The sequence below is a fragment of the Odocoileus virginianus genome, unplaced genomic scaffold (genome assembly GCF_023699985.2).
Source record: "Odocoileus virginianus isolate 20LAN1187 ecotype Illinois unplaced genomic scaffold, Ovbor_1.2 Unplaced_Contig_5, whole genome shotgun sequence".
Classification (NCBI taxonomy): Eukaryota; Metazoa; Chordata; class Mammalia; order Artiodactyla; family Cervidae; genus Odocoileus; species Odocoileus virginianus.
Window position 1 is genome coordinate 1,865,779 of NW_027224322.1, and position 25,621 is coordinate 1,891,399.

Genomic DNA, 25,621 nt, shown 5'->3' on the forward strand with positions numbered 1-25,621 from the left:
CAGGACACATCTACGTTGTTCAATAAAAACTGTGTGTGTGTGTGTGTGTGTGTGTGTGTATGAACGAAAGAAAGGCAGGTTGGAGGGGAGACAGGGAAGAAAGGAACAGAGAACATTTCTCTAGTTCAGGCCTCTGTCTCTGGAATGGGTTATCTCATGTTTTTCAGCAGCTCCTGATGCCCTGAAAGTACTTGAAAGCTAACAGACCTAAAACTGAAATTCAGCATCCACACCTGACCCCCATCTGCTCCCCTTCTCAAGTTCCCCTCCACCATCCCCCAAGCAGAACAAAGGCAAGAATCACCTGTGACCCCCTCCTCCTTCCTCCGGCTCCATCACCAGGCACACAACCCCACTGACCCCAGCCCTTAGGTGTCTCTGGCCAGCGGCCCCTCCCTCCCCTCGGCACACTGACCGCAGCCATCTCGCATCCCCTGTCTGCTTCTCCTGTCTCCAGCATCTGGATCTATTCTCCACACTGAAACTCAAACACCATGCCTCACCACTTCCCCCCGCCAAAAAAGCCCCACCGGCCAGCACAGGGAGGAGCTGGAGTGCCCGTGCAGCTCTGGGCTAGAGCGAGAGGCAGCGGTGTGAGCTCACGTCCGGTCCACTGCAGACCAGGGCGCCAGGCATTCAGAGGCGCATGCGCTGGACTCCCCTGCTGCTTGCCAGAAGGGCCCAGAGCAACAACACCCCAGGATCAATTACGCCGGGCACCTAGATCTTGCTTCTAACGCTGTCCTCCAGTCAAAGGAGCAAGGGCTCCTGGAGAAACGGCTGATTCCACGGCTACCCTCTAAGGAAGTGTGCACACACACAGCGGGGGGGGGCAGGTTGCAGGGATACAGGAGCCACCTGAACGAGCGCCCAGTGGCCACAGCCGATCAGCCTGAGCAACACAGTACCGCTGCACCGAGTGTTAGCCCAAAATACCACACATGCACAGCCCACACTGGTAGAAATATGTAAGTGTGCAAGGGAGAGGAGCCTCCCGCACAACAGAATTCCAGGTAATTCATGCGGATACTCTGCCCTGCGGACAGAGCATAATCCCCACTCCCTGGGTGTGGGCTGCTCGCAGTGACTTCCCTCCAAAGAGGACTCGACGGAAAGCAGGGAGGAAAGAGCAACTTCACAGCAGAGACACTGCCGCTACCCCAGTCAGGCGACTAATGTCGACAGTGACAAGTCACGGTCACAGCGTACCTTGCAGAGTACGTGGGGAGGACGGCACTTGACCTCTGCACTTCCTCCCCAGAACACACAACCAGTCTAGTCATGAGAAAATATCAGGCGAGTCCCACCGAGGGACAAACTACCCGCCCAGTACTGTCCCAAACTGCCAGAGGCCTCGGACACAGGAGAACTTGAGAAACCATTGCAACCACAGGAAGCCAATGGGCAGAATGAAAGGTATCACAATGCTCCAGAGGTTAACGCCTGAAAAGACAAACCACCCAAAGGCCCATCGACAGGAGACCAGCTTAGTAAACAGAAGGGTAGTCTCCGTATCCCCAAAGTCTCAAATCCCAACAATCGAGAATCCTAATCACTTAGCAGCCAACTGCGTGTCAGTCATTCATTCATTTATCCATTCAATGACTATTTCTTGATTCCCATACCATCCTGTCCTTTTCCTAGACAGGATATGGGGATACAGCAGTGAGTCAAAAAGATCCCACAGGATAACAAAGCAAAAAAGAAATTATAGAGTGAGTGCTACGGAGGGAGCACAGTGCAAAGGATGGGATGTACATTAAAACGGGTGGTCACAGAACTCTTACAGAGATTGACGTCTGAAGAAAGACTGGAAGGCAGTGAGGGAACTGGCCTTGTGGGCATCTGGGAAGAGGAACAGTGAGCATCAATGCTCTGAGGCTAGAGCACTGCAAGGGTCAGTAAGGCCAAGGTAGCTGGTGCCAAGGGGACTGGACGGGGGAAGAGGAGCAGAGGAGACAAGTGAGAGGGTTAATCATATTGGTACCCTGCATCCTAGAAATCAATCACTCTTGCCCCTGGAGAAGGGAAAGGCTCCACACTCCAGTATTCTGGCCTGGAGAATTCCATGGACTGTAGTCCATGGGGTCGCAAAGAGTCGGACACGACTGAACGACTTTCACTCACTCACTCCTCCAGGCTACCTCTGAGCCATGTGCAAACTGCTCCTTATCCATGTCCCCAACCTGAAGACACCACAAGATGTAGCACAGAGCAGGTGCACGGTAACATCTGTAGAAAGCTATCAGCCATTCTGACTTCAAAATCTTTGGAAAGTGCTTTTTTACATTTACGATAGTCTTTCTGTAATTTCCTATCCTCAGTCCCTTTTTTCTGCTCTGTGGAATCACATGGAATAGTGATCTTTCATAACACATTTCCAATTTCTTAAATTATTCCTCAAGTGTTAGGTTAATGAAAAAGTAACTGTGGTTTTGGACAGTGAATTTTAAATGATTATAACTAGGCTCAAACACATCTTTGTTAAGCAAAATAGGAACCATTACAATCAACATGTTTCTGCCAACAATAAATAGGTTTGTTTATTCCTACAGGGTAAAGATCCATGTTTTGGGACTCAGTGAACTCTTGGAAAGCATTTTCTGCCTCTTGCTGGTTGTGGAAGTGTTTTCCCTGTAAAAAGTCATCAAGATGCTTGAAGAAGTGGTAGCTGGTTGGCAAGAGGTCAGGTGAATGGTGGATGAGGCAAAACTTTGTAGCCCAATTCGTTCAACTTCTGAAGTGTTGGTTGTGCAATGTGCAGCCGGGTGTTGTTATGGAGAACTGAGCCCATTCTGTTCACCAGTGCCAGCTGCAGGTGCTGCAGTTACTGTGCATCTCATCGACTTGCTGAGCATACTTCTCAGATGCAGTAGTTTCACCACGATTCAGAAATCCATAGTGGATCAGACGGACAGCAGACCACCAAACAGTAAGCATGATGTTTTCTTTGGTGAAAGCTTGGCTTTGGGAAGTGTTTTGGAGTTTCTTTTCAGTACAACCAATGAGCTGGTCAGTACTGATTGTTGTATAAAATCCACTTTTTGTCACATGTCACAATCCGATTGAGAAATGGTTCATTGTTGTTGCATAGAATAAGAGAAGACGACACTTCAAAATGATGATTTTTTTTTGATTTTCAGTCAGCTCATGAGGCACCCACTTACTGAGCTTTTTCACCTTTCCAATTTGCTTCAAATGTCAAACCACCATAGAATGGTCGATGTTGAGTTCTTCAGCAACTTCTCGTGTAGTTGTAAGAGGATCAGCTTTGATGATCCTCTCAATTGGTCACTGTCAACTTCCGATGGCCAGCCACTGCACTCCTCATCTTCAAGGCTCTTGTCTCCTTTGCAAAACTTCTTGAACCACCACTGCACTGTACGTTCATTAGCAGTTCCTGGGCCAAATGCATTGTTGATGTTGCGAGTTGTCTCCACTGCTTTACGACCCATTTTGAACTCAAATAAAAAATCACTCAAATTTGCTTTTTGTCTAACATCATTTCCCTAGTCTAAAATAAATATAAAATAAACAGCAAGTAATGTCATTAGCAAAAAAAATCATAAAGTGAGAAATGTGCATTAAAATGATGTATAACATAACCACATTTAAGAATGTATTTCAACAATGTGAAATGCAATTACTTTTGCACCAACCTAATAACAAGCTGCATACCCTTTGCATCCTATTCATTTTTCTCTGGACCTACTGAAGTCCATCTACACCCCCTGCAGGGAGTGATGTGACTGGACAGTCACAGGTGGGTCCACATAGTGAGCACCCCACAGCAGAGAAGCACCCCCTCTATCCTGGGGCTCTCACTTCCACTAATGCACGGAAGTATACTGGGTGTTAAACACAATTCTCTCTTTTTCTGCTGTTTTGCAGCCTGAATTATCTCCTAAAGACATTTATAGGGCTTTTTAATAAGACCACTGCACTGTTCTGTTCAATAACCTTTGCTCATCAAAATCCTGAGCACAGAGGTCAAGTCTCTTTACAATTTGCCACCAACGCCCCTCCAGTCACTAGGAGCCACAGAAGCTATGACACAGTCACTGTCATAAAGTCGTTTTCCCGACGCAACTCACTGTGCTTGTCTTGTTGGCTCTGCGTACAGTGTCATTCCAGAAGCTCTCCTAACGCTTCCAGATCTGACCTGAACGCCTTCTGCCATTTCTGCTCTCCGTCACTCACCCCTTACCCGGCCACTGACAGCGCCCCCTCAGGAGTTGACTGAATGAGCGTGCGCGCCCCCGGCCCGGGCTCAACACAACCGCTCACTCGCCCACCCCACAACCGCTGTAAACTGGTTTCCCCCAGCAGGGCGGCCAGGAGGCCCATTCACCTCCGTGCCCCACTTTCTACTTGGAGCTGAGAGAAAATGGCCTGAAGAAGCTTACGGCCCCTCCAAGCTCTGTCCTCGCAACGCACGACCAGACACTTCAGAGGACTGTGGGATCCCCCGCCGGGAAGGGGCCTGGGAGGCCCGGGGAGGTGAGGAAGGTGCGGCGCCAGAAGGACAAGAGAGGTCGCCCCCGTAGCTCCCGCCCGCCGCAGGCTTACCACGCGCGGGGCGACTGCCGCGAGGCCCCGGGAAGCCGCGGACGCGGGGACAAGTCTCAGCAGCCTCAAGGCCATGGCTCCGCAGTCTGCACCGGCTCAAGGACCCGAGGGGACGCGGTCGCGACGGGGTCCTCTCCGGCTGTCGGCGCGCCGCCGTGACGTCACGGCCGGGGTGTCCGCGCCGCGCCTGACGGGTTCAGGCGAAGAGCGCAGGCGCACAACGCGCAGTTGCGGGCTGGTCCGCCAGGGATCTCCCTTTGCCTCCGCCTCATCCCGGCGTCTTAGGGCCCGCCCGCCGCGCGAGTTCTGAGGGGTGAGTTCCGAAGAGTTGTCCTCCCGCCGCCCAGGTTCCTTAGGGGAGGCTCGCCCGGGTCCCCGAGAGGCTCGACCGCCGCCTGGGTTCTGAGGGACGGTCCTCTCGCCGCCTGGATCTTAGAGGGAGGCCTGCCCGCCGCGGGTTTTGAGGTGGCGCAGTGTGGGGAGCTGAAGCCGCCCCGGGCCCGGTAGTTACTACCGCGCCTCATCCGCGTCCAGGGAGCACCCCATCCTCCCGACTCCCCAGGGCTGCAGGGGCGGACTTCAGGGTCACCTTGGAAGTGTCTCCGCAGCTCACAAACCACCGGAGGCTAGGAGGGCGGCCCGGGGGTGAAAGGACGGCAGGTGTGAGAGCGGACGCCGGACAAGCGTGCTCCTCAGGGAGGCTCTCGAAGAGGGGTCGGGACCAGAACCGGCCTTCCCGGCCCACAGTGCTTTAGAGTTCTTTCCTACTACACTTCCATTTGAAAAGGTCTTACAAGCCTCACCCTCCTGCTCCTCAGGCGTGTTGTTTTTAATACACTAAGTGTTGTTTAACATTCGTTCGGTTTTCAACTTTTCAGAATAGTCACGCAGTTGTCACTTCAAATGTCCTTTCAATGGATATGTCTCCAGTAAGAGAACTGCTTATTCAGATTCAGATCCCCAGCCCCCAAAGTCGGAGGGTCTGATTTAGAAGATCTGGGATGGGCTCTAAAATCCGTTTAGCAAGCTTCCAGCTGGTTCTGATGTGAATGACCCACATTGAGAGAAACGTGGCTCCATACATTGTCCGAGAGCAAGGGCCGTGTCCAGATCCTGCACCACTGTGCCCTCAGCCCCAAGCAGACTCCTCTCACAGGACAGGTGTGCCTCAAATACAGTTAGATGACCAGGTGTGGCCAGGTAGCCCCAAGCCATCCGGCCCGGTGGAGTCGCCACTTAATTACCCGAGTGCTGGCTCCACGTTATGATGTCTGGGAAGCCACATGGCCTTTCCAGTGTGTCTGAGAAGTTGGGGGTGGGGGGGTGAGGGTGGGGACGTCTCCCTGTCAGGTTCTCTGGCCTTGTGCCACTAGCCAGTTTGCATAGTCGCTCCAGCACTTGGTTGTCTTTCCTGCTTCACCCAAGCAAACACACATCCTTCTTATCACTTCCCAAGACCAAGGTCTGTGTTTATTAAATTTGTGCTGATGGCATAGTGAAAAAGAGAGCAAGATCTCAGTGGAAAGCAAAGTAACCTTAAGTTAAATATCACTGTCCTAAGGATATGACTGTCCTAAGTTTTTTCAAACAACCATGTGTGTGTGTGTGTGTGTGTGTGTGTGTGTGCATGCGCACGTGCTTGCACAATAGACACATAGACATAGACAGAATCATGTCCGACTCTTTGTGAAACCGTGCACTGTAGCCCACCAGGCTCCTCTGTCCAAGGGATTTTCCAGGCAAGAATACTGGAGCTGTTTGCCATTTCCACCTCCAGGAGATCTTCCTGGACCAAACATTGAACCTTCATCTCCTGCATTAGCAGGAAGATTCTTTACCACTGGGGCCAGCTGGAAACAACTCCCCCAAATGGGATCACATGGTCAGTCTCCTTGGCCCTGCACCCACCACTCTGTTTTGAGAACTGCCTTTCTGTCAAGGGCCTTTCCAGGCCTGGCCTCCTCTGCTCCCTGGTTCCTGCCTCCAGATACGGATCTGAGACAGGAGGCATCCACGGGGGCAGACCTCAGGACTCTTAACCCTAACATTTAAGATGAATATTTTAGGAAGGCATGCTTGGTTATATATCGTGTTTCCCCAACTACCTGTTTAAAACCAAAACTTACTTGGTTAAACAGAAATACTCTTGTATCTAGAGTAAGTTGAGCTGTTAGTGCACAGAAATAAATGTTCAATGTCCCTAATAGTAAGATGGTTCACATGAATATTTGTTTTGGGATCTGGACAGCCAGCCATGACCAAGTGCTGCTATTCCATATCCAGAAACAGGGAGAGGAAGCAGTGTGCTCGGGAATATCCCTCCAAATGAGCTCAGTTTATGATTCTTTAGCCTATCTGTCCAGCTTCAGTTGGAGCAATTGTATAATCACTTGACTACAGCAGTGAAACCAAATGAGCAGAAGTTCAGTATTAGCTTATAAGAGAGAAAGGTGGTTACAAAATAAAAACTGGATTCTACTGAAATTTTTCTTGTGCTTCCCCCTATCACCCAGCACAGGAAGACCAGAGAAGGATGATACTTAAGGAAACTTATTCATGGATTTAAAGGTGCAGTTTGTGTGGTCATGAAAGACAGATAAATGTATGTATTAAACTTGCTATACATTGAAGCAAATAATATATATTTTTATTTGAATTGTATATATGAATTGGATGTTATAACTAGTCGATTTTTTTCACTGTGTTAGAGGTATTTTCACTGAACAAGGTCAATTGGTTACCTCAGTATTACAGCCAATATAGTCCAAGGGACCATCAAAAAAAAAAAAAAAAAAAGAGAGAGAGAAAGGTGGATTTTCTGGATCAGTATGAGGTACTTTGAAAACCACAATACATTAAGTCTCCTGCACTTGAACGAGTTCTATTCTGAGAACACATTTCTAAGTCCAACAAGATGAGCCTAGGTACCAAACTAACACAATTGACTAATACTGTATTGTAATAGTTTTATAATACTTTTCACAATATATAAAAAACAAACAACATGTTTAGCCTGACAGTACACACAGTGCCTTGAAAAGTACAGTAGTATATACCAACAGTTGGCATACAGGGCTGGCGTGGATTGAACAGGCAAAGTTACTGACGAGGAGACAGAGGAGGTGGGAGATGGTAGAACTGAAGGATTGTCAGCAACCGGAGATGGGAGGTGAGCTGCTGCTTCACTCATGCATGACATGGATGGCACAGGTTCTGCTTCCTTCTTGGATTCAGTTCAGTCCACCCTCTTGAAAAAAAAAAGGATCCAGTGATGTCTGGATGGTACCTCTTTTTTTCTCTTCATAGATGACATGGTAACACTGGTTTGCACTCTAAATGGCTGCTGCAACCTTTGTGTACAGTTCTACTTATGTGACTGGACACACAAACAAGGCCAACTCTTTGAGAGTCTGCATCTTGAATGTTTGTATGTAGGGGACTTATTGTAACAAAAATATTATACCTACATTATCTTGAAATCACATAAGGTGCAACAATTTACTAATTACTTGATTAAAAAAATCTACAAAAACCTATAGCAAACATCATACTTAATAGTGAAGACTGATGCTTTCCTTCTAATCTTTCTAAAATAAGAAACAGGTTACAATATCTGCAGGCTTCCTTGGTGGCTCAGCATTAAAGACTCTGTGTGCCAATGGCAGAGACACAGGATCCATCCTTGTGTTAGAAGATTCCCTGGAGGAGGAAATGGCAACCCACTCCAGTATTCTTGCCTGAAGAATCCCATGGACAGAGGAGCCTGGTGGGCTACAGTCCATGGAGTCACAAAGAGTTGAACACGGCTGAATGACTAACTTTCACTTTCAAGATATGCAGATTGGAAAGGAAGAAGTAAGACTATCTGTATATGTAGTTAACATGATTGTTTATGTAGAAAACTCAAAGCAATCTACAAAAAATTCCTAGAAATAGTAAATGAATTCAGCAAGATTTCAGGTTACAAAGTCAATGTGAAAATCAACTACATTTCTATATACTAACAAAAAAACAAGTGGAAACAAAAAGAAGGCAATGCCATTTATGATAGCTCCAGAAATACAATACTTAGGTATAAATCTAGCAAAAGATGTATAAATCTAGCAGAACATACAAGATATGTATGCTGAAAGCTACACAACATGAGAAGACTCAACAGAGAAATCGAGAATTCTCCCCCAACTGATTTGTTAGTTTAACGCAAGTCCTGTCAAAGTCTCAACAAGATTTTTATTGATGTAGATGAGCTTGTAATAAAATTCCCCTGTCCAGGCCCTAGAAGAACAGCAGCCATTTGGAAAAGGAAGAGTGAAGTGGGAGGGATCATTCCTCCACTGTTGAGGATTTATTCTGCGTCTATGTTAATAGAGACCACGTGGTCCTGGGAGAGGGGTTGCCAAAGAGATCAGAAATAAATCAGCACCAGTATTGTCAACTGATACTTTCCAAAGGTTCAGTGCAGCTCAGCAAAGGAATGACAGCCTTTTGAGTAAATGGCATTACAGCAGTTGGATATCCATGGACAACAAACCTTAGGATGCCCATCGCACCTTATACAAAACCTGACTAACAGTGGATCATGGCCCTTCATTGTAAGGACAAAGCTGTGAAACCCTTAGAAAAAAGTCATAGGATAAAACCTTCAGGACTGAGGATTAGGGAAAGAATTCTTGGGCTTGACATCAAGGACATAATACACATGAATAGACAAACAGACCATGAAACAAAATGAGTCCAAAAAGATGAGAATAAATAGATATTTGGTTTATGAAAAGGGTGATTTTGCAGAGGGCAAAGCGTCTTTTAAACAAAGAGTGGGTTCTGGTCAACTTCATATACATATAGAAAAGAATTAATGCTGACCCAGATCTCATACTGTAAATAAAAATCAATTTCTGGTGGACTATAAATCGAGACATGAAGGGTAAAACAGCAAAGCTTGTGGAGTTACACAGGAGAATATCGTCATGATATTGGAATAGGCAAACAATTCTGAAATGGAAGATAAGATGTTATTACCATCACAAATTAGACTACAGGACATTTAATTGTGCTGCTTTGAAACTTGGTCTAAGACCAGAGCCTTTTCAAGGCACCCTTGAACTCTTTGTTCCTCAGACAGTAGATCAAGGGGTTGATGATTGGGGTGAGGACAGTGTAAACAGCAGAAATGAACTTATTGGAGCTCCGGGAATCAATAGCCTGGGGCCGAACATACATGAAGATCATGGCCATGTAGAAGATAGTGACCACGGTGAGGTGGGAGGCGCAGGTGGAGAAGGCTCTCCAGCGGCCTGTGGCCGAGGGGATGCGCAGGACGGCCAGGGTGATGTGCCCATAGGACAGCACAGTGGCCACGAGCGGGAACACCAGGATGAGGAAGGCCAGGATGAAGTCAACCAGCTCTGCAGTTGAGAAGTCCATGCAGGCCAGCTTGAGGATGGGGGAGATGTCACAGAAGAAGTGGTTCAGGACATTGGAACCACAGAACGTGGCGCTGGAGATAAAGTAGATCTTGATCATGGAGATGGTGAAGCCACTCATGAAGGAGAAGGCCACCAGCTGGACACACAGCCCCGTGGTCATGATGGCTTGGTAGCGCAGGGGGTGGCAGATGGCCACGTAGCGGTCGTAGGCCATGGAGGCCAGGAGCACACACTCGGTACACACCAGGGAGCTGAAGAAGTAGAGCTGGGTCATGCAGCCCACGAAGGAGATGCGCCTCCTCTGCAGGAGGAAGCCATCCAGCATCTTGGGGATAATGTCAGACACGTACCAGATCTCCAAGAAAGACATGGAGCCCAGAAAGTAGTACATGGGCCTGTGGAGCGAGGGGCTGCCACAGACAGTGAGGATGATGGCCAGGTTCTCCACCAGCACAAAGAGGTAGGTGAGCAGGAAGAGGAGGAAGAGCAGGTACTGCAGCCGGGGGCCCGTGGGGAAGCCCACCAGGATGAAGGCGCTGACCTGGGTCATGTTCTCCCCCCTCATCCTCTTGTGTGGGGCACCCAGGGCCACAAACAACCTTCGTGCCAGATGAGGGCCGAGGGCGGCTGGGGAGAGAAAGCAGAGGTCAGCCTTGGGGGTGGGTTTTGACCCAAGGCGGTGGTGCCTGGTTCCTTGCACAGCAGGGGAGCAGTCATACAGTATTTCCATGTCTTGAAGTAGAAAAGCCCCTCATACATTTAGAGATAATGACAGGACATCTAGGGAGAGTGGACATGCAGAGGAATAACTGTTTAGGACTTAAGAGCAGAGACCCTATGCACGGCCCATCAGGATGTGTGATTGGGACCCAGGATGGGTGTATCAGGCCCGTCTTGGGCTGTGGGTCATGTTTTATAAGAGAACATGAGCCTGGATTCCTTAGCCACCACTAGCATCCACTGCCTCCACCACCTGCATCGGGACCAACCATGATGAAAGCTTATTGAACTTTCTTTTTCCCAAATTCTATACATGGCAGCTGCTCTTCCACATCTGCTGTGCCCTGCCCTGGGTCAGAAAGGTTCACAGAGAAGGTGAGTCAGGTGTGACTGAGGCCATGCCCGCCCATCCGCAGAGGGAAGTGTTGTCAGGGCCTGAGTACCTGCTGCAGGTGAGTGAGGGTCTCCAGGTCTCCAGTGGTGTGACCTGCCACCCACCCTCAACCCATGCCCCCACCCGTGATCATACTCACCCACACACTGATACACACTGACACGTTCGTACAACACATCTACACTCACAGTCTCACACCCATAATAACACACACACACACACTCACTGACACGTTCATACCACATACCTACACTCACAGTCTCACACCCATACATACCCACACGCTGATACACACTGACACATTCATACAACACATCTACACTCACATTCTCACACCCATAATAACACACACACACACATACACACTGACACGTTCATACAACATACCTACACTCACAGTCTCACACCCATACATACACACACACAGATACACACTGACACATTCACACAATACACCTACACTCACAGACTCATACCCTTATCTACACACTCGCAACACATAAATACACAGACACATTTATACAACACAGCTACACTCAAAGAGACTCATATCTATACAGCACACACAGATTCACACTGATGTGTTCATACAGCACACCTACATGCACAATTTTACATCCATATACACACACAGACACTGAGACATTCATACAACACACCTACAGTCTCATGCCCATGTATACACAGAGACACATACAGATACACACTGACATGTTCATACAACTCACCTACAATCAGTCTCACACTCATATAAACACACACAGATGCACACCAAGTTCATTCAACACACCTACAGTCTCATGCCCATATGTACATACACAAACACTGACACATTCATGCAACACACCTACACTTACAGTCCCAAACACACACTCACACACAGATACACTGACACATTTATACAGCACTCCTACAGTCTCACACCCGTATGTACACACATACACACTGACATGTTTATACAACACACGTACACTCTGTCTCTCACCCATACACATTCACACACACACAGATACTGGCACATTCATCCACACACCTACATTCACAGTCTCACACACATGTACACACATACTCAGGAAGTCCTGGCTGCCTTTCCTGGTCAGAGCAGATTGTAAGGACGGGGGAGTGAATGGGTGGGGAGTAGGTGAGAAGCTAGGGACGGGGAGTATGGCCAACAGAAGGATCAGGGCAGCCACTGGTCTGTGTCAGATGGGAGGAGGGAGCATTCATCAGGCTTGGAAACTTCCTTCAGGTCTGCTCCATGGATGCTGAGCAGGAAGGAAAGGATCTGCAGAAGGTCAGGCCCACAGCCCTCAGGGAAGAATCCCCAACCGAGCTGAAGGGCTGGGGGAGGAGGGTGGAGAAGGCTCCAGGAAAGGGCTGCAGGCTCACATGATGGGCGGGGGCTGTGAGCCTCACCTCCACTGGACCCTGGGGCTGTCTCCCCAGGTCATCTAGGCAGGACATGAAGGGAAGACTGTTGTGGGGGAGGTGGGCAGGGAACACCTGTGGTAAGGAGGGAGATGTATGGGAGGGCAGAACCAGTGGGCATGCAGAGGGGAGCTAAGGAGACCACTCCCGACAAACACCCAGGATGAAGGCTGGCCTAAGGGTTGAGGAGCTTCTCACGGAGCCTGACCCACATGGTGACACGTGGAAAGGATGCTCTGAGCTGCAAGACCACCGCCTTCCTGCCCTGTTGAGTGTGGACCCCTAACTCCCACCACCCTCCCCCCGCTCCCATCCGCCCTGCTCCTTTCTCATCTGCTGAGCTCCCCTCCACCTCACAGGTGCTCCTTCTCCTCTCCTCTCTGCTCCAGCACAGCAGCCTCGGGCCTTATCTGAACCTGCTATCTACATGCCTTCCCTGGGGCGGCACCTGGGGCTCTTGCCCAACCTCATGCTCCCGAGTCTTTGTCCCAGAAACACAGCGGTGTATCCATCTCCCTGCCATGCTGTAGGAGGTGATGGATACCCAGCTCCTGGACACCGACAGGTGTGGGCTTTTATCCCACCTGGATGCCCCACCACCCCACAACTGTGCTGGCCAAAGGAACCCAGGTGGATGGTATGGCAAAGGACAACTCACTAGAATAATTCCACGCATACATCACTGGGAAAGACCCTGATGCTGGGAAAGATTGAGGGCAGGAAGAGAAGGGGCAACAGAGGATGAGATGGTTAGATAGCATCACCAACTCAGTGGACATGAGTTTGAGCAAACTCCAGGAGATGGTGAAGGACAGGGAAGCCTGCTGTGCTGCAGTCCATGGGGCTCTTAAGAGTCGGACATGACGTAGTGACTGAACAACAGAGCATCCCGATTTGCACATGATGACTTACACGAGAACCGATGTGCCAAGGGCACCAGCAGCCGTGCACCAGCTGACAAGGCACAGGGCCTCCTGGGAGGTGCTGACATGGGAGCCCCTGACTCACGGGGGTGTCCTGGCCTCTGTCTCCATCTGGGAAGAGGTGTCCGTCCCATCAGGCTGGCTCTCACAAGCTCGGAGCTCACAGGTTTCTTCCCTCCTTACTGTCCTACTTTCCTTGTCTTGAGACATATTTCCTGAACAAATGCTGCGGGCCGGGCCAGAGAGGAAACTGTCCTCTTCCTGATGGAGTCTATTCCAGCCGAGGAGGCAGAGGACCCAGAGACAGTGCAAAGACGGCACTAAAACCGAGGAAACCACACTGCATACGTGGGTTGAGGGTGCACAACCAAGAATACCGCCCCCTGTTGCATTGACTATTCCACGTGGAAGGAATTTCAGAAAATGGCAGAAAGAGGAGAGTCATCCTGAACCGCCCCCCACCACCATCTCCCCTGGATCAGGTCATAAGACACTCCCATGAGAGGGGCTCTTCCTGCCCCAGGAGGAGAGGAGCACCTTTACCTCCGAGGACAAGCAGATGCTGAGAAGGAGCCAGACAGGCCTGGCTGAGATTCAGCACTTGCCCTGAGTACTCCCTGAGCCGCGTAGTCCATGACTGTCCACATCACACAGCCTCACACCTCTGTGTGTGTTAGTCGTTCAGTCGGGTCCGACTCTTTGCGACCCCTTGACTGTAGCCCCCCAGGCTCCTCTGTCCATGGGATTTTCCAGGCAAGAATACTGGAGTGGGTTGCCATTTCCTTCTCCAATCACATCTGTAGTTGTGGCCATTTCTTCAGATTTCCTCCTCATGAAGCTCCTGTGTGTCACCAAATTTCTGTTACATAAATGCTTTTCTCCTGTTGCTCTGTTTTTGTCAGTTTGACTTTAGACCCAGCCAGGTACTGAAGACAACATATTAAAGAGCAGAGACATCACTTGTCAACAGAAGTCAGTGTGGTCAAAACTATGGTTACTGCAGAAGTCATATACAGACATGAGAGTTGGACCATAAAGAAGAGTAGGCACCAAAGAATTGATGCTTTAGAACTGTAGTGTTGGAGAAGACTCTTGAGAGTCCCTTGGACTGCATGGAGATCACACCAGTCAATCCTAAAGGAAACCAAGCCTGAATATTGGAATGTCTGATAATGAAGCTGAAGCTCTAATACTTTGGCCACCTGATAGGAAGAGCTGACTCACTGGAAAGACCTTGACGCTAGGAAAGATTGAGGGCAGGAGAAGAGGGTGACAGAGGTGAGATGGTTGGATGGCATCATTGACTCAATGGATGTGAGTTTGAGCAAACTCTGGGAGATGGTGAAGAACAGGGAAGCCTGGCGTGCTGCAGTCCATGGGGTCACAAAGAGTCAGACATGACTTAGCCACTGAACAGCAACTGATCACCAGTGCATTGCTAATTCATACTAGATTGTCTGGTTCAATGAAAAATTGTGTGTACTTAGAAATTCAGGACAACTGAAGCTCGTCGTCCTTTGCCTGCACTTAGGACAATGGCTGTTTTCTTTTTAAGCAAACCCTTTATTTGGGAATAATTTTAGAGAAGCCGCGAAGATAGTGCAGAGGGATCCCACAGTGCCATCCCCACCCCACTAAGGGCACATCTCACACAGCACAGGAGGGCCTCGGGTCTCTGGATTAACCTCAGTGCCCTGCCGCCAACCGGCCCCCAGCCCTGCTGGGATTTGGTCTTGTGTCCCTCTCATGGCCCTCTTCCATTCCAGGGTCCCACAGGGTTTTCAGACAGCCTGCATTTTTGGCGCGATTGTCCCCCAGCCCTGCCTGGTCCCCTGCTTGGAGTCCAGAAGCGGCAGGGAACCCAGGTTCTCTCCTCAGAAGCAAGTTCTCCAGTGGCTGCAGAGAGAAGGCTCTTACCCAGCCAGCAAATGCAAACTCTTTTGGATCCTTTGGGAAAACCGCAGAGGGGTGAAGAAGATTCCCTTCCCAGGAAGGATGGATTTAGGGGGCTCTGGGGGGACCTATAGCAGGGTCTCCCTGACTTCACTGGCCCTGGCATCCTGCAGCCGCTTCCCCCACACCTGGGAGACCACCTGCACGGCCCCTGAGCCAGCATGGGGACAGGTGTCCTTGGCCTGCCCAGTCCATGTGAGCTGTTGGTGAGGCGGGGGGTGATGTCAGAAACAGGCTCAGTACAGGACCCGCGGGTGTGTAGTTGGCACAGGGCCCACAGGTGTGAGGGCCATTTCTGGAGCACGTTTGAGTCTCGGTGATGGACTGCAGAGGGGAGTCCTGCATGGTCTCTGCCCCAAATCAGCTGTGGGCAGGGGGGAGAGGCCTGGCTGGTGGAGTCCCTCTGTCTATCACACACACACACACACACACACACACACAATAACTCAGCCAGGATGCCGTGTACACACCACGCTCTAGAATCACAGTAAACCAACATACACCAGCATGGAAGGTGCTCATCCCACCTGGGGTCCTCCGGTCCTCACTGTGAGTGGCTTCTCCCTATATCCAATGACTGGCAGGCCAGCCACGGGCCAGTGTGGCTGGGACACGCTCTGGAGAGGCGGGCTGCCCGGGCGGCTGGGAGGCACAGGTGTCTTGGCTTTTTCAGCTGGAGCTCGAGGACTCCAGGGCCCAATTACCCTGCCAGGAGGCAACACTGCCCACATGGCCAATTAGTGGGTCCTCGTGCCTCTGGGGCCGGCTGAGGGCAGGTCTGCATGTCCACACTGTGGCCCTCGTTTCATGCCACACAGCTCGGTGGCCGCGTCCCGGGCCGGCTTGAGGAGCCACTGTCCTGAGTCGGCCCTCGGTCCCACACCTCTGTGCACAGGAGGGTGGCGGGGAGGGACAGCAGACTGCTGTGAGCTGAGGGTTTCCGGCCAAACCTGAGCCGTGGGATGGCAGGTGTGGACCAGGCAGAGTCACAGGACCGATGGGAGAGGGTCAGGCCCTGGTCCCCCCAGCTCAGAACCTCCTCAGTGTCCAGTCCCGAAGGCGGGGCCTGGCCGGGAGGCTGGGCCATCACTGGGAGCCTGCGTCTCCTCTCTGGTCTCACCCAGACCCTCCCTTTCGCTCTGCTCTAACTCCACCATCCCGGCCCCTCCCTCTCTCCCCAGCTCGGGCTCCCCGGCCTCTTCAGATGGCCCTGCCCCTCCTCCTGCCTCGGGCTCTGGGCTCCTGCTGCCCATGGACTGTCCTTCCCGCACCAACTCAAGATGGTCTTGTTTTCCTCCCCATTGGATTAGTGTCCTGGATCTGCAGAAACAAAGTGCCACAAACTAGGAGGCTTAACACAACACGAAATGTTCTGAAAGTCCCCTATCGGGTGGGAGTGCTGAGCTCCTCCCAGAGGCCCCAGAGGTAGGTCTTTTCCGCCTCTCCATCCTCGGCAGCTCCGGGCTCCCTGGTCCGTGGGCGCATCCCTCCCATCTCTGTCTCTGGGTCACAAGGAGTCCTCCTCTGCTGTGTGCAGGCTCCCCTCTGTGTCTCCCCCTGGACAGCCCACAGGGACCTCCTCATCTCAGATCCTTCACCTGTAAGGACCATCCGTACGGGTCCTTTCATCCACAAGGACCCAGGTCACAATCACGGGCTCTGGGGAGCAGATAACCTTGGTGGCTGTGTCTCGGCCTCCCGGTCCTGCTGGGTTTTCCCTCCTTAGCATGAGCCCCTGAGCACCCCTCTGAGCATCCTCCTTGTGTGTGTTCTGTGTTTCTCTAGCCAACACAGAAGGCAAGCTGCATGGGGCTGGGTTCTTGTCTGTTTGTTCATCATCAAACGCCAGTTGTCTGACTCCTGTCTGGCACGTAGGCAGTGCTTAGACTACACACGTGTGAATGGTAGATGTGTGAGCACGTTAGGGGTGGCCAGAGGAGGCCATGGACTGAGGGGTTCCCAGGAGACGGAACCGGTTTCTGGTTCAGCCGCCCAGGAGGGAGCTGGGCTCTCAGGACTCTGTGCATGGCCTGCAGTCACCTCAGCCAAGCCAGAGCTGTGCCCTGGCTGGTGGGGCAGGAGGACGAGGGGTGATCCAGGAGGTGCTCTGCCCCGCTGGTGCATCTCATGGGACTGCGGGGTCTGACCGAGCAGGCTAAAGGGTGGACAGAGACGGATGATTGCTTCACATGGCAGAGGGGGGTCCGGGGCTGTAAGTGACCTCCGCTCCTAGGGCCGCCTCCTCCTGCCCCGGGGTCTCCCTCCACTGACATCAGGTGCCCGCAGCTCACTGTCTCCAGGACACACACTTCCTGCCCTTGGCAGGAATCCCTGGAGCGGGACCCCTGGAGCCCCTCCTCCCCGACCTCCGCCCCGCACTCATGTGGTCCCACTGGGTCTGCTCCCCGCTCAGGCTCCGACGGGACACTGCACTCCCTGCACCCGGCCAGTGTGTTCATGGTCCACCCAGGCCCTGCCTCGCTTGCTGGACCTGAGGGCCGCCGTGGCTGGCTGAGTCTCCCTCATCTTGTTTCTCTGGCATGGACTGTGGACCTGTCACAGAGGGATGACCAGAAAGGGAACCAAACTGTGGCAAATGCATGTGGCTGAAGGGACAAGTGCAGAGCAGAGATGCGACGGGGGCCCAGGCAGCACCAGGCACCGGCTTTGAAAGCCACTCGCGTGGCGTTTCCCCCGTGCTGGTTTGAATCTGATGACTTTTTACATGACTCCTAATGAGAGAGTGAGTGACAACGGGCCTGTGCGCGTCTCTATGGGTGCAGGACCCAGGAGGGTTAGGGGGGCAGAGACCCCAAGACACAGAGGCAAGAGGAAGCCAGATCTCTGGGGCCTCCACAGAGAGAGGTGGCCCATGCCGAGCAGTTGACACGCTCTGAGGTCATCCGTGGTCTCTATGGCCCATGCCCCTTTCCTCCTGTTTCCACAGCTGGCCGTGTGCGTGCTGCTCAGATGATGCCTTATTGATCCCCACTGCCTGACCGACCAGGGTTTGAACGTGGAGCTGGTCAGAGCTGTGTGGAAATCTGTCTGACATTGTGATGGCCATGGACACTCTTGGGCCCACACCCCGGGGCTCTGACCTGGGGTCCCCAGGTGACGGCTTCGCGACCGTGCCCCTGACAGACGCCCCTCCTAAGACGCCAGCCCCTCTCCGGGCTCCAGGTGGGCTCCCTGGAGCATGAGGCTGGCGTGTTAGGGCTGCTGGCTCCTCCCTGCCGATGGCTACAACCTCTTGTTTGAGCCTTGGAGAATTCCTTCAATAAATGTTGGTGGATTGCCCACAGGCACCGTGCAGGGCTGCCAGGGTCTCTGGACATGGCTGTCCAGTGGCCTGAGCATCTGCGTGTCTTTCAGGTCAACCAGGATCACTCGTGCGGTAAGAAAACTCGTTCTCTCAGCAGCTGATGGGTGAGGAGTGGGGGCTTATATACAGAAGAAAGAGGGTGGAGTCGAGCCAGGACCTGAGAGGAACAGGACTTAAGCATTTAAACCAAAGTCTACAGGCCTGATGATTCCCAGACACACTTTGCTCTGTGGACATTGGTGCTCAGTTCACTGCCGAGTTCAAGAGCTCCATTCCCTGAAACACTGCACTTCGTTTAGGACATGAAAACCTCAGATGACCTGATATATTTTGCTGTTTCCCGAAAGGTGCAGGGTAATTTTTAAGATGAGGAAGTCTTTCTTTGCTTAGCCATAAAATGAGGAAAATTATGACATTACCACCCCCACACCTATGGTATGAACATCTGTGAGCTGAAGGAGAAAAATAGATGTGGAAGTAAATTTCAAAGTGAATGAAGCACTGCAATGATGCAATGCATTTCCATTATTACAAATAAAATGGCCTCAAAGAGAAGAGGTGTATTTTCAGATTTTGTTTCAGATGAACAGAATAAAAGCCCAGGACATGCCTGCTACAGTGGATCTTGACCAAAGCCCAGAGCCATTTTCAAGGCGCCCTTGAACTCTTTGTTCCTCAGACAGTAGATCAAGGGGTTGATGATTGGGGTGAGGACAGTGTACAAGACAGAGATGAGCTTGTTGGAGCTCCGTGTATCAATGGCCTGGGGTCGAACATACATGAAAAGCAAAGCTGTGTAGAAGATGGTGACCACGGTGAGGTGAGAGGCGCAGGTGGAGAAGGCTCTCCAGCGGCCCGTGGCCGAGGGGATGCGCAGGACGGCCAGGGTGATGTGCCCGTAGGACAGCACAGTGGCCACAAGCGGGAACACCAGGATGAGGAAGGCCAGGATGAAGTCAACCAGTTCTGCAGTTGAGTAGTCTGTGCAGGCCAGCTTGAGGATGGGGGAGATGTCACAGAAGAAGTGGTTCAGGACGTTGGAACCACAGAATGTGGCACTGGAGATAAAGTAGATCTTGATCATGGAGATGGTGAAGCCACTCATGAAGGAGAAGGCCACCAGCTGGACACACAGCCCCGTGGTCATGATGGCTTGGTAGCGCAGGGGGTGGCAGATGGCCACGTAGCGGTCGTAGGCCATGGAGGCCAGGAGCACACACTCGGTACACACCAGGGAGCTGAAGAAGTAGAGCTGGGTCATGCAGCCCACGAAGGAGATGCGCCTCCTCTGCAGGAGGAAGCCATCCAGCATCTTGGGGATGATGTCACACACGTACCAGATCTCCAGGGAAGACATGATGCCCAGAAAGTAGTACATGGGCCTGTGGAGCGAGGGGCTGCCCCAGACAATGAGGATGATGGCCAGGTTCTCCACCAGCACGAAGAGGTAGGTGAGCAGGAAGAGGAGGAAGAGCAGGTACTGCAGCCGGGGGCCCGTGGGGAAGCCCACCAGGATGAAGGCGCTGACCTGGGTCATGTTCTCCCCCCTCATCCTCCTCTGTGGGCTGGATGGGTCACAAACAACTTTCGCACCAGATGAGGGCTGAGGGCGGCTGGGGAGAGAAAGCAGAGGTCAGCCTTGGGGGTGGGTTTTGACCCAAGGCGGTGGTGCCTGGTTCCTTGCACAGCAGCTGGGGAGAGTGGACATGCAGAAGAATAGTTGTTTAGGACTTAAGAGCGGAGACCCTTTGCACAGCCCATTGGGATGTGTGATTGGGACCCAGGATGGGTGTATCAGGCCCGTCTTGGGCTGTGGGTCATGTTTTACAAGAGAACATGAGCCTGGATTCCTCAACCACCACTAGCATCCACTGCCTCCACCACCTGCATAGGACCAACCATGACGAAAGCTTAGTGAATTTCCTTCCTCCAAAATTCTATACATGGCAGCTGCTCTTCCACATCTGCTGTGCCCTGCCCTGGTGCAGAAAGGTTCACAGGGAAGGTGAGTCAGGTGTGACTGAGGCCATGCCCGCCCATCCGCAGAGGGAAGTGTTGTCAGGGCCTGAGTACCTGCTGCAGGTGAGTGAGGGTCTCCAGGTCTCCGGTGGTGTGACCTGCCACCCACCCTCAACCCATGCCCCCACCCGTGATCATACTCACCCACACACAAATACACACTGACACATTCATACAATACATCTACACTCACATTCCCATACCCATAATAACACACACACACATACACACTGACATGTTCATACAACATACCTACACTCACAGTCTCACACCCATACATACACACACACTGATACACACTGACACATTCATACAACACACCTCCACCCAGAGTCTCAAACCATACATACACACACACAAGTATGGAGTCACACATTCATAGAACACACCTAAACTCCGATTGTCACACCCATACATACACAGACACAGATACACACTGACTCGTTCATACAACACACCTACACTCACAGTCTCTCACCCATGTACACACAGAGATACACACTAACATGTGCTTACAACACATCTACAGTCTCACAGCCATATGCACACACACACAGATACACAGTGACATGTTCATACAACACGCCTACAGCCATAGTCTCACCTATATACACACAAACAGATACACACTGATACATCATGCAAGAGACCTACACTCAATTCTCACACCCATACATGCACATACACACAAAAATACACTGACATATTCATAAAGCACAGCTATACTAAGTCTCACACCCATACACACACACACAGATACACACTGACATAGTCATACAACACACCTACACTCACATTCTCATATTCTTACATACACACACACACAGAGACACATTCATATGTTCATATAACATGCCTACACTCAGTCTCACACCCAAACACTCACACACAGATACACTCTGACACATTCATACAACACAGCTACACTCACAGTCTCATGACATCAAAGACACAGGCACAGATACACACTGACATATTCATGCAACATACCTACACTCTTAGTCTCACACCAAAACACACACACAGATACACACTGATGCATTCATACAACAAACCTACACTCATAGTCTCACACCCTTACATGCACACACACACACACACACACACACACACAGACACATTCATACAACTCACTGACACTCACAGTCTCACACCCATACGTATACACACACACATTGACATGTTCATGCAACATACCTATATTCACAGTCTCACACCCTTATGTGCACACACACACAGATACACACTGACACATTCATACAACTCACCTACACTAGCAGTCAAACCCATATAAACAGACACACACAGATACACACTGATATGTTCATGCAACACACCAACACTCACAGTCTCACACTCATATGTTCACACACACACACGGGAAGTCTTGGTTGCCTTTCCTGGCCAGCACAGACTATGGGGATTGGGAGTGGGCAGTGGGTGGGAAGTTGGGGGCAGGGGAGTGTGGCCAGCACTGGTCTGTAACAGATGGGAAGAAGGGAGCAATATTCAGGCCTTGGAAGCTTCCTTCAGATCTGTTCCATGGATGTTGAGCAGGAAGAAAGGGACGCACAAGAGGTCAGGGTCACTGGCCCACAATAAAGAGTCTCCAACGTACAACTGAGCTGTAGGGCTGAGGGAGAGTGGAGAAGCCTCCAGGAAAGGCAGCCTCGCAGGAGATCACAGGATGGGCAGGGCCTGTGGGCCTGCCTCCGCTGGCCACCAGGGCTGTTTCCCCAGGCCATCTAGGCAGGATGTGAAGGGCAGACTGGCCTGGGGAAGGTGGGCAGGGGGCATCCGTGATAAGGAGGCAGATGTATGGGAGGGCAGACCCAGTGCGTGTGCAAATGGGAGCTTAGGAGACCACTCCCGGCAAACACCCAGGATGAAGGCTGGCCTGAGGGTGCAGCAGCTTCTCATGGAGCCTGACCCAAGTGGTGGCACCATGGGACAGGACACCCTGAGCTGAAAGACCACTGGCTTCCCTGCCCCCCAAGTGCAGGCCCCTGGTTCCCACCACCCTCCCATCCGCCCTGCTCCTTGCTCGTCTGCTGAGCTCCCCTCCACTTCACAAGGTGCCTTTTCTCCTCTCTTCCAGCAGGGCAGCCTCGGGCCCTGTCTGAACCTGCTACCCACATACCTTCCCTGGGGCGGCACCTGGGGCTCTTGCCCAACCTCAGGGCCTCCATGTCTTTGTCCTAGAAGTAGGGGACATGTTTGTGTTGGGTGCGTCCATCTCCCTGCAATGCTGTAGGAGGAGGTAGATGTCCAGCACCTGGACACCCGACAGGTATGGGCTTTTATTCCACCTGGGTGCCCCACCACCCTGCATCTGTGCTGGCCCCAGAGGCCCCAGGTGGAGGGTATGGTGGGGAAGGACAGCTCTTTAGAATAATTCCAGGCACACATCATTAGAAAAGACCCTAATGCTGAGAAAGATTGAGGGCAGGAGGAGAAGGGGGAGACAGAGGATGAGATGGTTGGATGGCATCATTGACTCAATAGACATGAGTTTGAGCAAACTCTGGGAGATAGTGAAAGACAGGGAAGCCTGGCGTGCTGCAGTCCATGGGGTTGCAAAGAGTCCGACATGAGTTACTGTCTGAACAACGGTAACAGCATCTTGATTTGCACACAATGACCAAATTACACGAGAATAGACGTGCCCAGAGAACACAGCAGCCGTGAGCCTGGTGACAAGGCACAGGGTCTCCTGGGAAGTGCTGACGTGGGAGCTCCTGACTCATGGGGGGTTCCTGGCCTCTGTCTCCATCTGGAAAGAGGTCTCCGTCTCACCAGGCTGGCTCTCATGAGAGTGACTTGGATCTCACAGGTGTCTTGCCTCCTTGCTGTGCATTTTCCTTTTCTTTGAGGCACATTTCTTGAACACATGCTGGTGGCTGGGCCGGAGAGGCAAGTGTCCTGTTCCTGATGGGAGTTTGCGTTCCAGCCAGGGAGGCAGAGGACCCGGACAGAGCGCGAAGGCGGCAATAAAACCGAGGAAACCACACTGCATATGTGGGTTGAGGGTGCACAACCCGTAATATGGCCCCTGGGGATTGACTACTTCAAGTAGAAGGAGTTTGAGAAATGGCAGAAAGAGGAGGGTCATCCTGAACCCCGCCCCCCACCACCATCTCCATGAATCAGGTCATAAGGCACTCTCATGAGAGGGGCTCTTCCTGCCCCCAGAGGAGAGGAGCATCCTTACCTCTGAGGACAAGCAGATGTTGAGAAGGAGACAGGCCTGGCTGAGGTTCAGCACTTGCCCTGCATGCTCTCTGAGGCTCCTAGTACACGACTGTCCACATCACACAGCGTCGCATGCCTAGGTGCGGCCATTTCTCCAGATTTCCTTTCCTTACAAAGGCTCCTGTGTTTCACCAAACTGCTATCATATAAATGCTTTTCTCATGTTACTCTGTCTATGTCAGTTTGACTTTAGACCCGGCCAGGTACCTAAAACAACATGTTAAAAAGCAGAGACATCTCTTGTCAACAAAGGTCCATGTGGTCAAAACTGTGATTATTACAGCAGTCATGTACGCATGTGAGAGTTGGACCATAAAGAAAGCTGAGCACTGAAGAATTGATGCTTTTGAACTGTGGTGTTGGAGAAGACTCTTGAGAGTCCTTTGGACAGCAAGGAGATCAAACCAGTCAATCCTAAAGGAAATCAAGCCTGAATATTCATTGGAAGGACTGATGCTGAAGCTGAATCTCCAGTACATTGGCCACCTTATCAGGAAGAGCTGACTCATTGGAAAGACCTTGATGCTGGGAAAGATTGAGGGCAGAAGAGGGTAACAGAGGTGGGATGGTTGGATAGCATCACTGACTCAGTAGATATCAATTTGAGCAAACTCTGGAAGATGGTGAAGAACAGGGAAGCCTGGCTTGCTGCAGTCCATGGGGGTCACAAAGAGTCAGACATGACTTAGCCACTGAACAGCAACTGATCACCAGTGCATTGGATAATTCATACTAGATTGTCTGGTTCAATGAAAAATTGTGTGTACTTAGAAATTCAGGACAACTGAAGCTCGTCGTCCTTTGCCTGCACTTAGGACAATGGCTGTTTTCTTTTTAAGCAAACCCTTTATTTGGGAATAATTTTAGAGAAGCCGCGAAGATAGTGCAGAGGGATCCCACAGTGCCATCCCCACCCCACTAAGGGCACATCTCACACAGCACGGGAGGGCCTCGGGTCTCTGGATTAACCTCAGTGCCCTGCCGCCAGCCGGCCCCCAGCCCTGCTGGGATTTGGTCTTGTGTCCCTCTCATGGCCCTCTTCCATTCCAGGGTCCCACAGGGTTTTCAGACAGCCTGCATTTTTGGCGCGATTGTCCCCCAGCCCTGCCTGGTCCCCTGCTTGCAGTCCAGAAGCGGCAGGGAGCCCAGGTTCTCTCCTCAGAAGCAAGTTCTCCAGTGGCTGCAGAGAGAAGGCTCTTACCCAGCCAGCAAATGCAAACTCTTTTGGATCCTTTGGGAAAACCGCAGAGGGGTGAAGAAGATTCCCTTCCCAGGAAGGATGGATTTAGGGGACTCTGGGGGGACCTATAGCAGGGTCTCCCTGACTTCACTGGCCCTGGCATCCTGCAGCCGCTTCCCCTACACCTGGGAGACCACCTGCATGGCCCCTGAGCCAGCATGGGGACAGGTGTCCTTGGCCTGCCCAGTCCATGTGAGCTGTTGGTGAGGCGGGGGGTGATGTCAGAAACAGGCTCAGTACAGGACCCGCGGGTGTGTAGTTGGCACAGGGCCCACAGGTGTGAGGGCCATTTCTGGAGCACGTTTGAGTCTCGGTGATGGACTGCAGAGGGGAGTCCTGCACAGTCTCTGCCCCAAATCAGCTGTGGGCAGG

General features: G+C 51.6%; 3 protein-coding genes across 3 annotated transcripts in view; all 3 read right to left on the reverse strand.

Annotated features, from left to right (window-relative positions):
* The window catches only part of NDUFA10 (NADH:ubiquinone oxidoreductase subunit A10), a 35,959-nt gene extending 31,246 nt beyond the window's left edge, over positions 1 to 4,713 (reverse strand). The window contains exon 1 of the mRNA XM_070463663.1: positions 4,570 to 4,713. Coding sequence (XP_070319764.1) covers positions 4,570 to 4,644 — 75 coding nt within the window. The 5' untranslated portion in view covers positions 4,645 to 4,713. The remainder of the gene's footprint in view (positions 1 to 4,569) is intronic.
* A 4,926-nt stretch (positions 4,714 to 9,639) lies between these two features.
* LOC110141387 (olfactory receptor 6B2-like) lies at positions 9,640 to 10,560 on the reverse strand. The gene has a single exon (XM_070463664.1). It carries the CDS (start codon positions 10,558 to 10,560, stop codon positions 9,640 to 9,642), a length of 921 nt encoding a protein of 306 aa, XP_070319765.1.
* An 8,791-nt stretch (positions 10,561 to 19,351) lies between these two features.
* On the reverse strand, positions 19,352 to 20,290 carry LOC110141389 (olfactory receptor 6B2). Its single transcript, XM_020900295.2, has one exon. It carries the CDS (start codon positions 20,288 to 20,290, stop codon positions 19,352 to 19,354), a length of 939 nt encoding a protein of 312 aa, XP_020755954.2.
* Positions 20,291 to 25,621: the final 5,331 nt, after the last annotated feature.

Coding starts and splice junctions, on each gene's coding strand:
- LOC110141387 (XM_070463664.1), bottom strand. CDS start 10,560: ATGAGGGGGGAGAACATGACCCAGGTCAGCGCCTTCATCCTGGTGGGC.
- LOC110141389 (XM_020900295.2), bottom strand. CDS start 20,290: ATGAGGGGGGAGAACATGACCCAGGTCAGCGCCTTCATCCTGGTGGGC.